The sequence below is a fragment of the Aotus nancymaae genome, unplaced genomic scaffold (assembly GCF_030222135.1).
Source record: "Aotus nancymaae isolate 86718 unplaced genomic scaffold, 86718_ANA_hifiasm-v0.15.2.pri h1tg000011l, whole genome shotgun sequence".
Classification (NCBI taxonomy): domain Eukaryota; kingdom Metazoa; phylum Chordata; class Mammalia; order Primates; family Aotidae; genus Aotus; species Aotus nancymaae.
Window position 1 is genome coordinate 57,540,333 of NW_026988422.1, and position 18,764 is coordinate 57,559,096.

Consider the following 18,764-nt stretch of genomic DNA (forward strand, 5'->3'; position numbering starts at 1 on the left):
ATGTTTTCTTGATTTTATTTTTGAGTTGTTCATTGCCAGTATATAGAAATACAATTGAATTTTGTACATTGATCTTGCAACTTTGGTAAACCCTTGAGTTTTAGTAGTTTGTTTCTTTTCTTTTCTTCCAACTTTTTAGTTCAGGGGTACATGTGCAGGATGTGCAGGTTAGTTACATAGGTAAAGGTGTCCCATGGTGGTTTGCTGCACAGATCATCCCATCACCTAGGTATTAAGCCCAGCATCCGTTAGCTGTTCTTTCTGATGCTTTCCCCCTCCTCCTACCCCACCCCAGTTTTTTTATTTTCTGTTTATTTATTTATTTATTTTTTGAGATGGAGTTTTGCTGTTGTTACCCAGGCTGGAGTGCAATGGTGCAATCTTGCCTCACCACAACCTCCGCCTCCTGGGTTCAGGCAATTCTCCTACCTTAGCCTCCTGAGTAGGTGGGATTACAGGTGTGCACCACCATGTCCAGCTAATTTTTGTATTTTTGGTAGAGATGGGTTTTCACCATGTTGGCCAGGCTGGTCTCAAACTCCCAACCTCAGGTGACCTGCCTGCCTCAGCCTCCAAAAGTGCTGGGATTAAAGGCATAAGCCACCACACCTGGCCCCAAGCCATTTAAAAAATTTTTTTTTTTTTTTTTTTTACAGAGACAGGATTTTGCCATGTTGACCAGGTCTGGCTCAAGCAATCTTCCTGTCTCAGCCTTCCAGTGTTGGGATTACAGGCGTGAGACACTGCACCTGGCCTTTAATTTCTTTTCTTTTCTTTTTTCCTTTCCTTTCCTTCCCTTCCCTTTTCCCTTTCCCCTTTCCCCTTTTCCCTTTTCCCTTTCCTTTCCTCTTTTCTTTTTGGAGACAGAGTCTCACTCTGTCTCCCAGGCTGAAGTGCAATGGTGTACTGTCAGCTCACTGCAACCACTGCCTCCTGGGTTCAAGCAATTCTCCTGCCTCAGCCTCCTAAGTAGCTGGGACTATAGGCACATATCACCACGCCCAATAATTTTTGTATTTTTAGTAGAGACAGGGTTTCACTATGTTGGCCAGGCTGGTCTTGAACTCCTGACCTTAGATAATGCACCCACCTCGGCCTCCCAAGTGCTGAGATTACAGGTGTGAGCCCCCGCGCCTGGCCTAATTTCTTTTTCTGGCTAGAACCTTCAGTACAATGTTGAATAGAAGTGTGAGGCCGGGCACAGTGGCTCACGCCTGTAATCCCAGCACTTTTGGAGACTGAGGTGAACAGATCACCTGAGGTCAGGAGTTTGAGACCATCCTGACCAACGACATGGTGAAACCCCGTCTCTACTAAAAATACAAAATTATCTGGGTGTGGTGGCTCACACCTGTAATCCCAGCTACTTGAGAGGCTGAGGCATGAGAATAGCTTAAACCCAGGAGGTGGAAGTTGTAGTGAGCTGACATCATGCCACTGCACTCCAGTCTGGGTGATAGAGCAAGACTCTGTCTCAAAAAAAAAAAAAAAAAAAAAGTGTTGAGAGTAGGCATCCTTGTCTTTTTCCCAGTCTTTGGAGGGAAAGCATTCATTCATTTTTTCATGATTTCTACTTTTTTTTTTTTTTTTTTTGACAGAGCCTCACTCTTCTGCCCAGGTTGGAGTGCAGTGGCATGATATCAGCTCACTGAAGCCTCCACCTCCTGGGTTCAAGCAATTCTTTTCCCCCAGCCTCCTGAGTAGCAGGGATTACAGACTCCTGCCACCACGCCCAGCTAATTTTTTTTTAGTTGAGATGGGGTTTCACCATGTTGCTAAGGCTGGTTTCAAACTCTTGACCTCAAATGATCCACCTGCCTCAGCCTCTACAAAAAAGTCAGTAAGAGAAAGAGAGGGAGGGAAGAAAGAGAAGGGAGAAAGGGAAGGAGGGAGGGAGAAAGGGAAGGAAGAAGAAGGAATCTATATGTTCATGAGGAATATTGGTCTGTAATGTTTTCTTTGATATCTTTGGCTTTTCTATCAGGGTAATAATAATATTGGCCTCCCTGGTTCAAGCGATTCTTGTGCCTCGGCTTCACGAGTAGCTGGGACTACAGGCATCTACCACCATGTCTTGCTAATTTTTGCATATTTTTAGTAGAGATGGGGTTTTGCCTTGTTAGGCTGGTCTTAAACTCTTGACCTCAAGTGATCCACCTGCCTTAGCCTCCCAAAATGCTGGTATTATAGGTGTGATATACTGTGCCTGGCCTGGTTGTTATTTTTGGAGCTTCTCATGCTGTATTTATGCTTTTGACATGACTCATTTGTCTTTGTAATAGCCTTTTTGCTTTTTAACACAACAACAGTTCCTAGGCTCGCCTTGGACTTGGAATCAGCTATTCCTCCATGGAGTCTTGGTTCCTTACAGTTGGAACCACAGTCTGGGTGCTATGTACCTGTTGCTATTAGGTTGTCATTGTTGGCAGGGTGCAGTGGCTCATGCTTGTAATCCCAGCACTTTGGGAGGCTGAGGCAAGCAGATCACTTTAGCCCAGGAGTTCAAAACCAGCCCGGATAACAGTGAAGCCCTGTTTCTACAAAAAAATTAAAAAATTAGCTGGGCATAGTAACTCATACCTGTAATCTCAGCTACTTGGGAGGCTGAAGCATAAGGACTGGTTGAACCCAGGAGGTGGAGGCTGCAGTGAGCTGGAATGAGCCACTGCACTCTGGCCTGGGCAACAGAGTGAGACTCGGTCTCAAAAAAAAAGAAAAGGTTGTCACTGTTTCTAGAACTTCTCAGTGTAAAGAACTAGAGAAGACATTTTTGTTGTTGTTGTTGTTTGTTTTCTATTTTGAGATGGAATCTCACTCTGTTGTCCAGGCTGGAGTGCAGTGGCACGATCTTGGTTCACTGCAACTGCCACCTCTGCCTCCCGTATTCAAGCAATTCTCCCACCTCAGCCTCCCAAGTAGATGGGATTACAGGTGCACACCACCACACCCGACTAATTTTTGGTTTTTTTTTTTTAGCAGAGACGGGGTTTTGCCATGTTGGCCAGGCTGGTCTTGAACTCCTGGCCTCAAGTGATCTACCCACCTTGGCCTTCCAAAGTGCTGGGATTACAGGTGTGAGCCACCATGCCTGACCTATAGAGAAGACATATTTTTGAAAGGAAGATAATTGGTTCATGTTGATGATTCCAATTTAAATTTTCACATTAAACAATTTTCAGAGGATTTTTTTGTACTTCATATTTTTCTCTTACATTGAAAATCTTGGTTCCTAACATTAATACAATATTGTTTCAAAATGATAATACCAATATTGTTATCAGTTTGTCTAGAGAATGAAGTTTAAGACTTTTGTAGCTGTGTTTTTCTTAGAATATCTTCTATTAAGGAGATACAGTAAAATATTATGTTTATAAAAATAAAAAAAATTAGCTGGGCATGGTGGCACGTGCCTGTAATCCCAGCTATGCGGGAGGCTGAGGCAGGAGAATTGCCTGAACCCAGGAGGCGGAGGTTGCGGTGAGCCGAGATTGTGCCATTGCACTCCAGCCTGGGTAACAAGAGCGAAACTCCGTTTCAAAAAAAAAAAAAAAAAAGAAAAAAAATTATGTTTAAATACCCTTTAAATCATTGTTTTAATATATCACCAGCTTGATACATGGATTTGCTTCAGTTTCTTTTTCAAGTTTTTTTAATATGTGAAGTCAAAGCTAGATATATTCAAAAAGCCTTGATTATAGGTATCTCATTATCCTCTTCCCTCCCTCCTTCTCTTATAGGTATAACCACTTTTTATTTCCTATTTGGTTTACTTTTCCAGTGGTTCTTTTTGCATATACAAGCAAATCCAGGTTTTTTTAATATTTCTCTCCATTTTTATCCATACATTTTTAAAGTTGAGATATAGTTCACATACCATGAAATTCATCTGTAAAAAAGTGTGTAATCTGGCTGGGCATGGTGGCTCCCAGCACTTTGAGAGGCCTACCCGACTGGATCACCTGAAGTCAGGAGTTCAAAACCAGCCTGGCCAACATGGTGGAACCCCATCTCTACCAAGAATACAAAAATTAGCTGGGTGTGGTGGTGTGTCCTGTGATTCCAACTACTCAGGAGGCCAAGGCATGAGAATCACTTGAACCAGGGAGGCAGAGGTTGCAGTGAACCAAGGTCATGCCACTGCTCTCTCCAGCCTGGGTGACAAAGCGAGACTCCATCTCAAAAAAAAAAAAAAAGGAAAAAAGTGTGTAACTAAGTAGTTTTTAGTCGTAATATAGTTTATCCTTTGTTATCTGTGATGTATAGGTTCCAGGACCCCAGCAGATACCAAAATCCACAAATACTCAGGTCTCTTACATAAAATGGCATGGTATTTGCATATAACCTACACATATCCTCCCATATGCTTTAAATCATCTCTAGATTACTGATAGTACCTAATACAATGTAAATGCTATGTGAATAGTTAGGCTATATTGGTTTTTTGTGTTTTTTATTGTTCTGTTGTATTTATTTGTTTTTTGAAACGGAGTCTCCCACTGTCACCCAGGCTGGAGTGCAGTGGCAAGATCTTGGCTCACTGCAACCTCCGCCTCCCAGGTTCAAGCAATTCTCCTGCCTCAGCCTCCCGAGCAGCTGGGATTACAATCACCCGCCACCATGCCCAGCTAATTTTTGTATTTTTAGTAGAGATGGGGTTTCACTGTGTTGGTCAGGCTGGTCTCAAACCCCTGACCTCATGATCCGCCTGCCTTGGCCTCCCAAAGTGCTGGGATTACAGGTGTGGCTACCACGCCCGGCCTTATTTATTTATTTTTTAGGCGGATTCTCGCTCTGTTGCCTAGGCTGGCGTGCAGTGGCCCATGATCTCAGTTCAGTGAAACCTCCACCTCCTGGGTTCAAGTGATTCTCCTGCCTCATCCTCCCTAATAGCTGGGATTACAGGCATGTGCCTGGATGATTTTTATATTTTTAGTAGAGACAGGGTTTCACCATGTTGGCTAGGCTCGTCTTGAACTCCTGACCTCAAGTGATCTACCTGCCTCAGCCTCCCAAAGTGCCAGGATTGCAGGCATGAGCCACTGTGCCTGGCCTGTTATTTTTTATTTTTATTTTTTCTGAATATTTTTTATCTGCTTGGTTGAATCCGTGGATGTGGAGGGCCAGGTATATATTCATAGTTCTATAGTTATCTCACTGTCTAACTCCACAACATTTCATCATTCCAAAGAGAATCCCCACATCCAGGAGATGATTAAAAAAAGAAGAAGAATTCCCATGTTTATTATTAGTATCATTGCCCATTTCTCTCTTCCTCCAGCCCCCAGCAACCATTAATCTGCTTTCTGTCTCTGGATTTGCCTTTTCTGAACATTTCATATGGCCTTTTTTTTTTTTTTTTTTTTGAAACAGTCTTGTTATGTTGCCCAGGCTGGATGGAGTGCAGTGGCATGATAGCTCACTACAGCCTCTGCCTCCTGGGTTCAAGTGATTCTCCTGCCTCTGCCTCCTGAGTAGCTGGGATTACAGGCACCCACTGCCACACACAGCTAGTATGGCATTTTGTGACTGACTTCTTTCATTTAGCATACATTTTCAGGGTTCATTCACATTGTGGTATGTATCATTACTTTATTCCTTTTTTTTGGGGGGTGGAGTCTCGCTCTGTCACCTAGGCTGGAGTGCAGTGGCACAATCTCGGTTCACTGCAACCTCCGCCTCCCAGGTTCAAGTGATTCTCCTGCCTCAGCCTCCCAAGTAGCTAGAACTACAGGCGCCTGCTACCATGTCTGACTAATTTTTGTATTTTTAGTAGAGACAGGGTTTCACTGTGTTGGCCAGGCTGGTCTCAAACTTCTGACCTTGTAATCCACCCACCTTTGCCTTCCAGAGTGCCAGGATTATAAGCGTGAGCCACCACATGCAGCCTACTTTATTCCTTTTTATGCCTGAATAATATTCCATTGTATGGATATACCACATTTTGTTTATCCATTCATCAGTTGATGGATTTGGGTTGTTTGCCACATTTTGACTATTATGTATAATGCTGCTATGAACATTTGTGTACAAGTTTTTATATGGTTATGTGTTTTTCATTTTTCTTAACTGTATACCTATAAGTGGAATTGCTGAGTCATATGGTAACTTTTTATTTAGCTTTTTGGGAAACTGCCATTTTTCCAAAGTGGCTGTACTATTTTACATTCTCACCAGCAGTGTATGAGGATTTCAGTTTCTGTACATCCTGTCCAGCAGTTGTTTTTGTCTGTCTTTGATTATGGAAATACTGGAGCGTATGATTCCTTTTCTTACTTACATAAAGGTATCATAGTATACTGTTTTTTTTTTGAGTCAGAGTCTCACTCTGTGGCTCAGACTGGAGTGCAGTGGGGTGATCTTGGCTCATTGCAACCTCCACCTCCTGGGTTCAAGCAATTCTCCTGCCTCAACCTCCCAAGCAGCTGGGATTACATGCACCCACCACCACGCCTGGCTAATTTTTGTATTTTTGTAGAGATGGGGTTTCACCATGTTGGCCAAGCTAGTCTCGATCTCCTGACCTCGTGATCTACCCGCCTCAGTTTCCCAAACTGCTGGGATTACAGGTGTGAGCTATTGTGCCTGGCCAAAATAAATTTATTTTAGATTCAGAGGGTACATGTGCAGGTTTGTTATAAGGGTATATTGTGTGATGCTGAGGTTTGGGCTTTAATGATCCTGTTGACCAGGCAGTGGACGTAGTAGCTGATAGGTAGTTTTTCAACCCTTGCCCTGTACCCACTTTTGGAATCCCTGTTGTTTATTGTTCCCATCTTCATGTCCATATGTACCCAGTGTTTAACTCCCACTTATAAGTGAGAACATGTATTTGATTTTCCATTTCTTTGTTAATTTGCTTAGGATAATGGCCTCCAGCTGCATTCATGTTGCTGCAGAGGACATGATTTTGTTCTTTTTTATGGCTGCATAGTATTCCATGGTGTGTATGTACCACATTTTCCTTATCTCATTTACCATTGATGGACACCTGGGTTGATTCCATATCTTTGCTGTTGTGAATAGTGCTGCAGTGAACATGTGAGTGCAGGTGTCTTTTTGGTAGAGAAGTTTATTTTCCTTTGAGTAGATAGCCAGTAATGGGATTGCTGGTTCAAATGGTGATTCAATTTTTAGTTTTAAAGCTTTGTAATATTCTACCCTGTTTCTATTATATAGCCTTTTTTTTTTTTTCTGTGCAGGACTATTGCAATATCTATAGCTTTTTAGTCAGTCTCTGTGATTAATATTTAGATTGTTTCCAGTATTTAGCCATTTAAAATAATGTTGCAGTGATGAATAACCTTGTGCATAGATTATTTCACATTTTGTCACTGTAGTTTGGGACATATTCCTAGAAGTGGGATTCCTGGGTCAAAGGGCAAGTGCATCTACAATTTTTCTAGATATTGTCAGATTCTCCCAAAGAGGTTTTTGTATTTTGCATTCCCAGCAAAATATAATCAGCAATGAAGATTGCTGTACCATGTGTTTATCAATTGTAAATTTGTTCCTAGCATTTAGAAATTGAGAGATTCTACTTAAAAATCCTATTTCCAGTGTGTTTAAAAAAAAACAACAACAGAGAATCTGGCAGTGGTAGGCCTTAATCCAAATATGGCAACAGTTGGCTAGAATGGAATAACAGCTGCCCCTTTTCCAGGAAAGGTACTCTCTAGGTTACTATGGCCCCCACTTGGCCATTTTACTTACTTTTGCTGCCTATCAGTCCCCTGTAGACATGAGATTTTGACCCTTGCTTCTAAGTATGGTTGTCTGGGTAGGTAGAATGGAAATGGAGAATTTAGGACTTGAAGACATAGAAGACAGTTTAGATCATGTTAGAAGAGCCACCAGTGTGAATGTTGATGATCCTAAGGAGTAGTGCCAGGGAGTATGACAAGGGGATATTAGGAACCCAGGATTGGAGTCCTCGAGGAAAGTACATGTCCTAGAGGTCCCTGGAAGACTATCTGAAAAAGGAGGCATATTTTTTTGGCTGTCATGATCCTATACCAAAGAGATTTTGTGAAGACAGCAGTAGAGCAGGTCTGGAAAGGACCAGGGGCTGGGAGCAGGGAGTGTGCTAAATCCTGCACAGTGTACTCTTCCTGCCTTCCCCCATGTACTGAAGTTTGAGAGACTGGGAAAGGTGGGGAATGGGAAAAGGAGCAGCTGTTTATATTCAGTTTAACATTCTCTGAGTTTTTTCATCTAGGTCTTGAGTATATTCTCTTCTGTTGTTTTGGCTTCCCTGTTTAACCTGGTCCCTGTTTCAGGAGAGAAGCCTCATCAGTGCCAAGTCTGTGGGAAGACCTTCTCTCAGAGTGGAAGCAGGAATGTGCATATGAGAAAGCATCACTTGCAGCTGGGAGCAGCTGGGAGTCAAGAGCAGGAGCAAACTGGTGAGGAGGGTGGGTGTAGGGGAGGGCTATCCCTCCCAGGGTTCAAAGAGACAAATCACTGTCCTGCCTGGTTATCTGGAAATTTTCTGATTCTGTTTTGGGTAGATAGACCTGGTCTCATTTGATGGGCTGATGGTTTCCAAACATAGCTATACAGTAGAATCATCTGCAAGCTTTTAAAATTTATATATTTTTTGTTGCTTGTCCCCCCACAAATAAAACAAAGCAATCTAATGAATGAGATAATTTGCAGGATCCCAGAATCTGTAGTTTTAAGAGTTCCTGTAGTGAGTTTGATGGTAACTAGTGCTGATCCATGAACGAGGATTTCAGTAACACAATGACAAAAGATTTCTGTATGGCAAAAGTTTAAGCTTTTTTTTTTTTTAAACAGAGTCTCACTCTGTCACCCAGGCTGGAGTGCAGTGGCGCCATCTCAGCTTACTGCAACCTCCGCCTTCTGGGTTCAGGATTCTTCTGCCTCAGCCTCCTGAGTAGCTGGGATTATAGTCAGGTGCCACCATGCCTGGCTAATTTTTGTATTTTTGTAGAGATGGGGTTTCACCATGTTGGCCAGGCTGGAAGCATTTTCTGCTTACCAGTTGTGACTACCTTTTTGCCCTGCCTGAAATTTGACAACTCTTTTTAATTCTTATTCCTTTGCCATATCTTTCCTTAATTGTTCCAAATATTCCTTTCTAAAGATCCACCTATCCTGTTTCATATACTGATTCTTCAGATGCTGAAAACAAGCAAGGGTCATTGGGTTTATTACTCTTTCCCTTCTAGGTTTTTTCTTGTTTCTCGAAAGTAGGTGAAATAGGAGGTGGCATCCAATACATAGGTTAACTTCTAGTAATGAAAGAGAAGGCCAGCTTCCTGTTGAAAGAAAATGAGGACCAGGCACAGCCTTGACTGCTGTATGTCTCTCACAACCTATTCTCTGTGCAGCTGAGCCACTAATGGGCAGTAGTATGCTTGAAGAGGCTTCAGTACCCAGTAAAAACCTGGTGTCTATGAATTCCCAGCCCAGCCTTGGTGGAGAGTCCTTGAACCTACCAAATACCAATTCTATCCTGGGAGTTGATGATGGTAAGACTTCCACCTCTCCTTTATTTGGGAAAAATGGGCTGCAACTAGGGGCTAAGGAATGGCGTGTCTCCACAGTGGAGGTTTAAATCTCATTTCTTACGAATAGCTGTGGTATGATTGAGTAGCATTTGTGTTCTTATTCTCTGGGGTGGATAAGTGAGTCTGTTTTAAAAAAAATTTTTTTTCATTGAAGATAATATAACAAAGAATAAAAAGAAAAAATCTTAAGAAAAAATTATTCATAATCCTAGCATCCTAGCCCAACTATTTCTATCTTTCCTATTGCAGTTATGGAAGAACTTAACTTTTAAAACATTTAAACAGAACATAACCAGGTTTTACAGAGGAGATATAAAGCAATTTCTCCATACCTTCAAAAGCCATATCTTCTGGAGAAAAGAAAGGGCTCTCTAGGAAACACTTGCTCCTCTCTGGTATAGAAATTTCACCCAAGTTACACAGGCCAGGCCCTCTTCTCTGAAAAACTTAACAGGTGAGGTCAGCATGCATTTATTCAGTGCCTACTGTGTGCCTGGCACCATGGGAAAGACAAAAGTAGAAGCTAGGGAGCTTAAAATCCAGTTGAGAAGTGAAAGCTTTCATATATATGGGAAACAGCATTGAGTGCATAAAAGACAGTGTGTACGCGAACATCAAATTATATGGTACAGTATAAAAGAGTTGTAGCAGCTAGAAAACCCCTAGAAGAAACTTTTGATTTTCTGAGGGCTAAGTGGTATATCCTTAAAATAGTTCTAGAAGATTTTCATGGTGATCCCACTGATGAACATTTAGTAACTGTGAGATCTTGTGTTTTGTTCTTCATATCATTTTCAGTCAGTGAGTGCTATCAGTATCATTGGTGACTGCTTTAAGGGTGGCTTTGGTTCCCTGACCTGCTTGCCTAAGCAGCTTTTGCCCCGTTTCATACATAGTTTTAATTCAGTTAACAATGCTAATACTGTATTATTCTAAATCCTGAATTAAGATTTCTTGTCTTTTTTTCTATTCTGTTTCTATAATACTTTCTGAATTCACTGATAGTGCTTATCAGACAGGATTAACTTGGAAGAAATAGAGGAATGTGGGAAATAGAGGAATAGAGTTTTAGAGTTGTTAATGAGAGGCTTAATGATCCAGATAGGTACATCTCTGGATTCACTTTTCATTGAAACATTTTTCTGTTGCTTCACAGAAGTGCTTGCTGAAGGATCCCCACGTTCCCTGTCTTCAGTGCCTGATGTGACACATCACTTGGTGACCATGCAGTCAGGGAGGCAATCATATGAAGTTTCTGTCTTAACTGCAGTAAATCCACAAGAGGTAAAGTGGTCTCTTGCCCTTTGTTTCTGTGGCACCTAAGGTGGGGAAGGATTGAGAATTTAGAGGATCTGAAAAAGTCTCCAGTTTCCCTTTCCTGGAAACTTTGAAATGAGTATTTTCTTTTAAATTAAGCATGAGTTCAGCTTGAAAGGAGAGGGTTAGGGTCTTACGAATTGAAGATTGGTCTGTCACACCTGGAACTCTCAGCTTTAAAGTTCTTTTATACACATTCTTCATTGATGTCTGTTCCCACTGTTCTCTGCCACACTATAACATGAAGATACAGCTTTTATTTTATAAAGGCACACAATGGGCACTGAATAAATGCATGTTGACCTCACCTGTTAAGTTATTCAGAGAAGAGGGCCTGGACTGTGTGACTTGGGTGAAATTTCTATACTAGAGAGGAGCAAGTGTTTCTTAGCCCTTTCTTTTCTCCAGAAATAACATCTTGGAAAAAGTCCTCAGCAAAAAAGATAGTGACACAATCATTAAACATAATTATTGTTCATTCTGCTAGGGTCATATGTCTGGGAGATACCAGGCTTAACCAAATGGGCATATACAGATTTGTTCATTTGCTTGCTAAATGTGAACCATTATCTAAATCAGTGGTCTCCAACCTTTTTGGCACCAGGCATCAATTTTGTTCCACCTTGGATCATCAGGCATTAGATTCTCATAAGGAGCACACAATCCAGATCCCTCAAATGCACAGTTCACAATAGGGTTTGCGCTCCTGCGAGAATCTGTTGCTGCTGATCTGACAGGTATCTGAGGTGGTGTTTAGGTGGTAATGCTTGCTCACCTGCTGCTCACCTCCTGCTGTGCAGCCCAGTTCCTAACATTGACCATGTGGTCCACTGGTCGATGGCCACTGGTCCGTGGCCTGGGGGTTGGTGACGCCTGATCTAAACAGAAGAAGGGTTTTAGCTCTGATCTAAACAGAAGAAGGGTTTTAGGTTGTAAGCACTTTCAACTCTGTGGTTTGGCTTTGACTCAGAAAACAGAATGCAAACCAGTCAGTCTTTTAGAATCTTAGGATATTTTATTTGTCTTGCGTCAGGGAGTGGATGACTTCATCACAAGTACATTTCATATGCATAAGCTTTTGTCAGAACCTATGTAGCTTGGATCCCTTCAGTATTACATTAGGTTTTATGGTGCTCTTCCATCTTCTCTCCTCTTTCTTTTCATTATAACTTTTACCACAGTAAGCTGTTACGTCATTCAAATGACTCTGCGTCCTATGTTGAATAGTCTTAATTATTCTGTAATATCCTGGGGGTACCCAAGATTACAGGGTTCTGGGCATACATGTTAATGCTTTTGCCAAGACCTTTCTTTTTATTCATTGTTGTGACCCATTGTCTTTGCTTATATTTAGTTTTTGCTGTTGGTATCATTTATTCTTTCCTAAGTCACTTTTTCTGGTAACTGCAAGTCACTTTTTCTGGTAACTGCTTTGGAATGAGTCATATGTGTCTCACTTACAGAGCTGCCTTCTTTCTCCTCCATTTTTTCTTGTCTTCAATTTTCTGTTTTAAAGCATTTATTATGGAAATTTTCAGAGTATATTGAGAGAGAGAGACTAGTATAATAAACCCATGTACCTATTTCCTAACTTTGACAATTTTTTTTGTGCAGTGATTGTGCCACTGTACTCCTGGGTGACAGAGTGAGACCCTGTCCCAAAAAACAAAAACACAATTAACTTTATACTGTTCTTGTTTTATTTCTTTCCTCTTTTTGTTGTTGTTGCTGTTTGTGATGGAGTATTTCAAAGCAAATTGTAGGCATGTCATTTCTTCTGTATATATTTCAGTATATGTCTCTTAACAGATATAATGTTTTTTAAAAAGGATCTTTATCACATCCAACAAAGCTGACAGTAATTCATTGTATCCTCTTAATAGTCTATGTTCCTTTTTTCTCCCCCTGAAAAATACCTTATGGTTGGTTCAGGCTGGGCGCGGTGGCTCACACCTGTAATCCCAGCACTTTGGGAGGCCGAGGCGGGCGAATCACGAGGTCAAGAGATTGAGACCATCCTGGCCAACAGGGTGAAACCCCATCTCTACTAAAAATACAAAAATTAGCTGGGTATGGTGGTAAGTACCTTTAGTCCCAGCTACTCAGGAGGCTGAGGAAAGAGAATCACTTGAACCCAGGAGGCCGAGGTTGCAGTGAGTTGAGATTGTGCCACTCCACTCCAGCCTGGCAACAGAGCAAGACTCTATCTCAAAAAAAAAGAAAAACTTCTCTCATCCACTATAGGGTTGCCCTGAAATCATCATTTCAGGAAAAATCATCTCCTTTTTCTTTTACCCAGTACACATTATTCCAGCAAGCCAATCCACAGCACCTAGCCTTTTCTTTTTTACATTTGAAACCTCAGAGCTTTTCCCTTCTATATTGCTAAGATTTTTTTTTTTTTAAGACAGAGTCTCACTCTGTTGCCCAGGCTGGAGTACAGTGGTGTGATCTGTTCACTGCAACCTCCGCCTCCTGGGTTCAAGCGATTCTCCAGCCTCAGCCTCCTGAGTAACAGGGATTACAGGCATGCACCACCACACCCAGGTAATTTTTTTTTTTTTTTTTTTTGAGACGGAGTTTCCCTCTTGTTACCCAGGCTGGAGTGCAATGGCGCGATCTCGGCTCACCGCAACCTCCGCCTCCTGAGTTCAGGCAATTCTCCTGCCTCAGCCTCCTGAGTAGCTGGGATTACAGGCACGCGCCACCATGCCCAGCTAATTTTTTGTATTAGTAGAGACGGGGTTTCACCATGTTGACCAGGATGGTCTCGATCTCTTGACCTCGTGATCCACCCGCCTCGGCCTCCCAAAGTGCTGGGATTACAGGCTTGAGCCACTGCGCCCGGCCTCAATTTTTGTATTTTTTTTTTTTAGTAGAGACAGGGTTTCACCATATTGGTCAGGCTGGTCTTGAACTCCTGACCTCGTGATCCCCAGCCTTGACCTCCCAAAGTGCTGGGATTACAGGTGTGAGCCACCACGCCCAGTCCTATGTTAGTAAATATCTTTTAAAAATTCTCCATGTTACCCAAATAAATGACACATGTACGAAAATTTAATTCATTCAGTGGATAGTTATCACCTATCTAGTATATGTGAGGCACTCTGCAGGTTACTAGTTATATGATAGTAAATAAAGTACAATCTCTGCCTCAAATAACTTATAGGCAGAGTTTAGAACCTTCATAGCTATATGTATGGTACTCCTGGAGTTGTGCTGTACAGAGAGGTTAGGATAGGAGGAGTGACAGATCAATCAACTGGCAGATTTTTTTTTTTGAGATGGAGTCTCACTCTGTCTCCCAGGCTGGACTGCAGTGGCATGATCTTGGCTCACTGCAACCTCCGCCTCCTGGGTTCAAACAATTCTCATGCCTCAGCCTCCCACATAGCTGGGATTACAGGCGTCTGCCACCATACCTGGCTAATTTTTTGTATTTTTCATAGAGATGGGGTTTCATCATGTTGGCTAGGCTGGTCTCAAACCCCTGACCTCAAGTGATCCACCTGCCTTGGCCTCCCAAAGTGCTGGGATTACAGGTGTAAGCCACTGCACCCAGCCTAAACTGGCAATTTTTTCTTTTTTTTTTGAGACAGAGTTTTGCTCTGTCGCCCAGGCTGGAGGGCAGTGGTACGTTCTTGGCTCACTGCAACCTCTGCCTTTCAGGTTCAAGCAATTCTCCTGCTTCAGCCTCCTGAGTAGCTGGGATTACAGCTGCCGTTCACCGTGTCTGGCTAATTTCTTTGTATTTTTAGTAGAGATGGGGTTTTACCATGTTGGCCAGGCTGGTTTCAAACTCCTGGCCTCAGGTGATCCACCCACCTTGGCCTACCAAAGCGCAAGGATTACAGGCGTGAGCCACTGCGCCCAGTGTAAACTGGCAGTTTTTAAGTGTATTAAGTGCCAGTCTTGGGAGAAGTCAGAGAATATGTTTTAGAGTTTGAGATGGGAGGGTTGAATAGAAATCATCTTGATGGAGAAGTAGGAGTTGGAAGAATATAACAGGCAGAAGGACAGCAGTGTGTACGAAGGTAGAAGGTGAGAGGGAGTAGAGCGCCTCTGTGGAATCATAAAGGGTTGAGTATGATAGGACATGGGATGGAGAGATGGGCTCGAAAATTGAGAGCTGGAAAGATAAGCTACTTCCTCTCTTGAAAGGTCTTACAGACATGATTTTATCCTGGGGGCACTGAAGAACCACTGCACGGTTTGAAGTAGGGTATGACATGATCAGATTTGTGTATACAGAATATCCAGTAATAGTACATTTGTTCCCTAGAACCTAGGCACATGAGTCTTGGAACTGACCTCAGAGCATCCACGTATGATAGGTGCTGCCCACTTACAGCCTCAAGGAGACATCATAACACAGACTGGGTGTAGTGGATCATGCCTATAATCCCAGCACTTTTGGAGGCTAAAGTGGGAGGATCACTTGAGGCCAGGAGTTTGAGACAGGTCTGGGCAACATAACAAGATCCTGTCTCTACAAAAGGTTTTTAAAAAATTAGCCAGGCATGGTGGTGTGTACTTGTAGTCTCAGCTACTCCAGAGGCTGAGGCAGGAGGATCAACTTGAGCCCAGGAGTTCAAGGCTACAGTAAACTATGATCGTGCCATTGCACTCCAGCCTGAGAGAGATCTCATCCCAAAAATCAAACCAAGAAAAGGAAGTATGGTCTTCACTCCAGGAGGGTGCAAAGGGCCTACGGGCCCTAAGTACCCAGTTTCATAATGGAAGCCCAAAACACTTAGAAAAAAAAAATACACACACACACACATATATATATATATATATTTATTTATTTATTTATTTATGAGACAGGGTCTTACTCTGTTGCCCAGGCTGGAGTGCAGTGGCTTGATCTTGGCTCACTGCAACCTCCGCCACCTGGGTTCAAGCAATTCTCCTGCCTCAGCCTCCCGAGTAGCTGGGATTACAGGCTCCCACCACCATGCCCAGCTAATTTTTCTATTTTTAGTAAAGATGGGGTTTCACCATGTTGGTCAGGCTGGTCTTGAACTCCTGACTTCACCTGCCTCGGCCTCCCAAAGTGTTGGGATTACAGGCGTGAGCCACCACGCCCGGCCAGGAAAATATTAATAACACAATGGGGAAAGTGCTGCCCATGATGTAGCTGAAAATCCTGCACTGTCACTTTTTCCTCATATTTTTTTTTATATTTACAAACACACCCTCTGTCTGAGCCTCACTTCTTTTGTGTTTTCTTCACTTTTACCATTATTCTTCTCCTCTTATCACAGGCATTTCCATGCTTATTCCCTCCTTTTCTTTCTTTGCTAGTTTGGGTCCTCCAATACCTTCAGTTTTTTCAAGCTATGAGTCCCTCAAGGTTCCAGGCTTAGTCCTCTTCCTCATCCAAGGTCTAAGTATTAACTTGCCATTTCTCCAGTGAGTGAGGAATGTTGATTCCTTAAGAACTTTCAGATGCCAGAGAAGGTGAAGGCTATTTGCAATACATGCCCATTTCAGCTTTTTGGGCATCACCAAGCAGTATAGATCAAAGTCTACTGATACTGATGAACTTGTAATTCCTATAAATATGCTCTAAAAATAAAAATAGCTTATCAAGCATATCAGAGAACAACCAAATCTGTTAACAGAAATTATCATGAGAGGCTGGGTACAGTGGCTCACGCTTGTGATCCTAGCACTTTGGGAGGCTGAGGTGAGAGGATCAGTTTGAGGTGGGCGCATCAGTTGAGCTTCAGAGTTTGAGACCAGCCTGGGCAACACAGGGAAACCCTATCTCTACAAAACAAAAATAAAATAAAATTAGCTGGTCCTAGCTACTTGGGAGGCTGAGGTTAGAGGATCACTTGGGCGCAGGAGGTTGAGACTACGGTGAGCCATGATCATGCCATTGCACTCCAGTCTGGGTGACAGAGCCAAACCTGGTTGTTGTTGTTGTTTTGTTTTGTTTTTTTTTTTTTTGAGACGGAGTTTCGCTCTCGTTACCCAGGCTGGAGTGCAATGGCGCGATCTCGGCTCACCACAACCTCCGCCTCCTGGGTTCAGGCAATTCTCCTGCGTCAGCCTCCTGAGTAGCTGGGATTACAGGCACGCGCCACCATGCCCAGCTAATTTTTTTGTATTAGTAGAGACGGGGTTTTACAATGTTGACCAGGATGGTCTCGATCTCTTGACCTCGTGATCCACCTGCCTCAGCCTCCCAAAGTGCTGGGATTACAGGCTTGAGCCACCGCGCCCGGCCAGTTGTTGTTTTTTTTTTAAACGAAATTACCATGGGAAAAGTATCAAAAACTACAAGTCACCTCTCTCTGGTTCAGATGGAAGACTCATTGCACAGGCCCAACTGGGACCCCCCAGGGCTTTTGGGCTCTCATACTTACTAAAGATCATCCTAAATGGGGCTCCATATTTACATTGAGTTCACGTTCTTGAACTCAAGAACCAGTATAAGAGATTCCCAGCTAGCTTTAACTACATCTTAGAATGCTTCCCAAATCAAGGCAAAAACAGAAATTACAAATTCTATAGCATTTCTCATAAAGTACCTTTGCAAACATCTGGATCTTGGCCTCCATTAAAAACACACTATTCTTACTTCCCTGCCACACAGCATCAAATGAAATATGTGGTTTCTTTAAGGTTTCATTTTTCTTTCAATTTTGTTTAAATTTCTTTAAATTCCATATCATTAAACTTTTTTTTTTTACTGTACCATGTATTTATTAAAAACTAAAGTAAAAGTCATTAAGAAAAGAAACAAAGTATAAAACATCTATCAAAATTACAAAAATTCCAGAAGTGGACAAAAATCCAAAAACACTAATAAACCAATTGAACAATTACTTAAGGAATAAAATGTAAGCTCCAATGACACAATGACAGCTTGTGTCTTACAAAAAGCAGATTAAAGTAAGAATTTTTTTTTTTTGAGACGGAGTCTAGCTCTGTCACCAGGCTGGAGTGCAATGGCACAATCTGGGCTCACTGCAACCTCTGCCTCCCGGGTTCAAGTGATTCTCCTGCCTCAGCCTCCTGAGTAGCTGGGACTACAGGCGCCCGCCACCACACCTGGCTAAGTATGTCCTCAGAACAAGTCCTGGAGGATTTCAACAGGGACTCAGCGATTTGGGCAAGTATTCCCACAGAGGATCCACTGAAGGAACTTCCCAAGGAGGCCCATGTCATGTGAAGGAGGCCTGGGGAGTCCAGGAAAGTGAATATACCCTGGCGCAAGACTTCTTGTACCAATCCTCAGATGAAGAGGAGCCACCACAGTGTAAGGTGGCCTCAGGAGTCTCAGAGAATGATAAGGAGCGACGGCCACATTCTTCAGTCCCTGGAAGCAGCTCTGTGTTCTCTGCTGGAGCAGATATGGAAGAGTCCAAGAGTGCAGACGACCATCAGCATATGCCAACAAGTCCTGTCCCGGCACCTGTGGAAAAAGCAATAGAGATAAAGCCTGAACAGGCAGAAGAAATGACACCCGGCGAGTTCAAGGAGGATGAGGTTGCTGAAGAGCCTCACCTGACCTGTTGAGACCTTTGTCATGCTGCAAATCCCTATAGATTTTTCAAACATCTGGAAGGGCCGAGACACAAGACCTCACCCTGGCCCAGCCACCATCTGGATCGTTAGAGTTTTGGGGATTGTGCTATACTCTCTGGACTTTTATATTCTCTCGTTTAATTTTTTAAAAAATATTCTTACTTTAGGCCAGGCGTGGTGGCTCATGCCTGTAATCCCAGCACTTTGGGAGGCTGAGGCAGGCATATCGCTAGGTGAAGAGATTGAGATCATTCTGGCCAACATGATGAAACTCATTAAACTCTTAAAAAAAATTTTTTTTTTTTTTGGTAGATAGTGGGTCTTACCATGTTGCCCAGGCTGATCTCAAGTTTCTGGCCTCAAGAAATCCTC

General features: G+C 42.6%; 1 protein-coding gene across 5 annotated transcripts in view; it reads left to right on the forward strand.

Moving 5' to 3' along the window:
* ZNF410 (zinc finger protein 410) overlaps positions 1 to 18,764 on the forward strand; it is a 45,433-nt gene that overhangs the window by 24,790 nt on the left and 1,879 nt on the right. For 3 of the 5 annotated variants that reach the window (XM_012438089.2, XM_012438085.3, XM_012438086.2), the window contains exons 9-11: positions 8,277 to 8,402; positions 9,354 to 9,494; positions 10,690 to 10,817. In XM_012438089.2, the coding sequence (XP_012293512.1) occupies positions 8,277 to 8,402; positions 9,354 to 9,494; positions 10,690 to 10,817 (395 nt within the window). Of the gene's footprint in view, positions 1 to 8,276; positions 8,403 to 9,353; positions 9,495 to 10,689; positions 10,818 to 14,445; positions 16,439 to 18,764 lie in introns of those variants that run through there. The other 2 variants (XM_064375032.1, XM_012438088.3) reach the window with 2 other exon arrangements.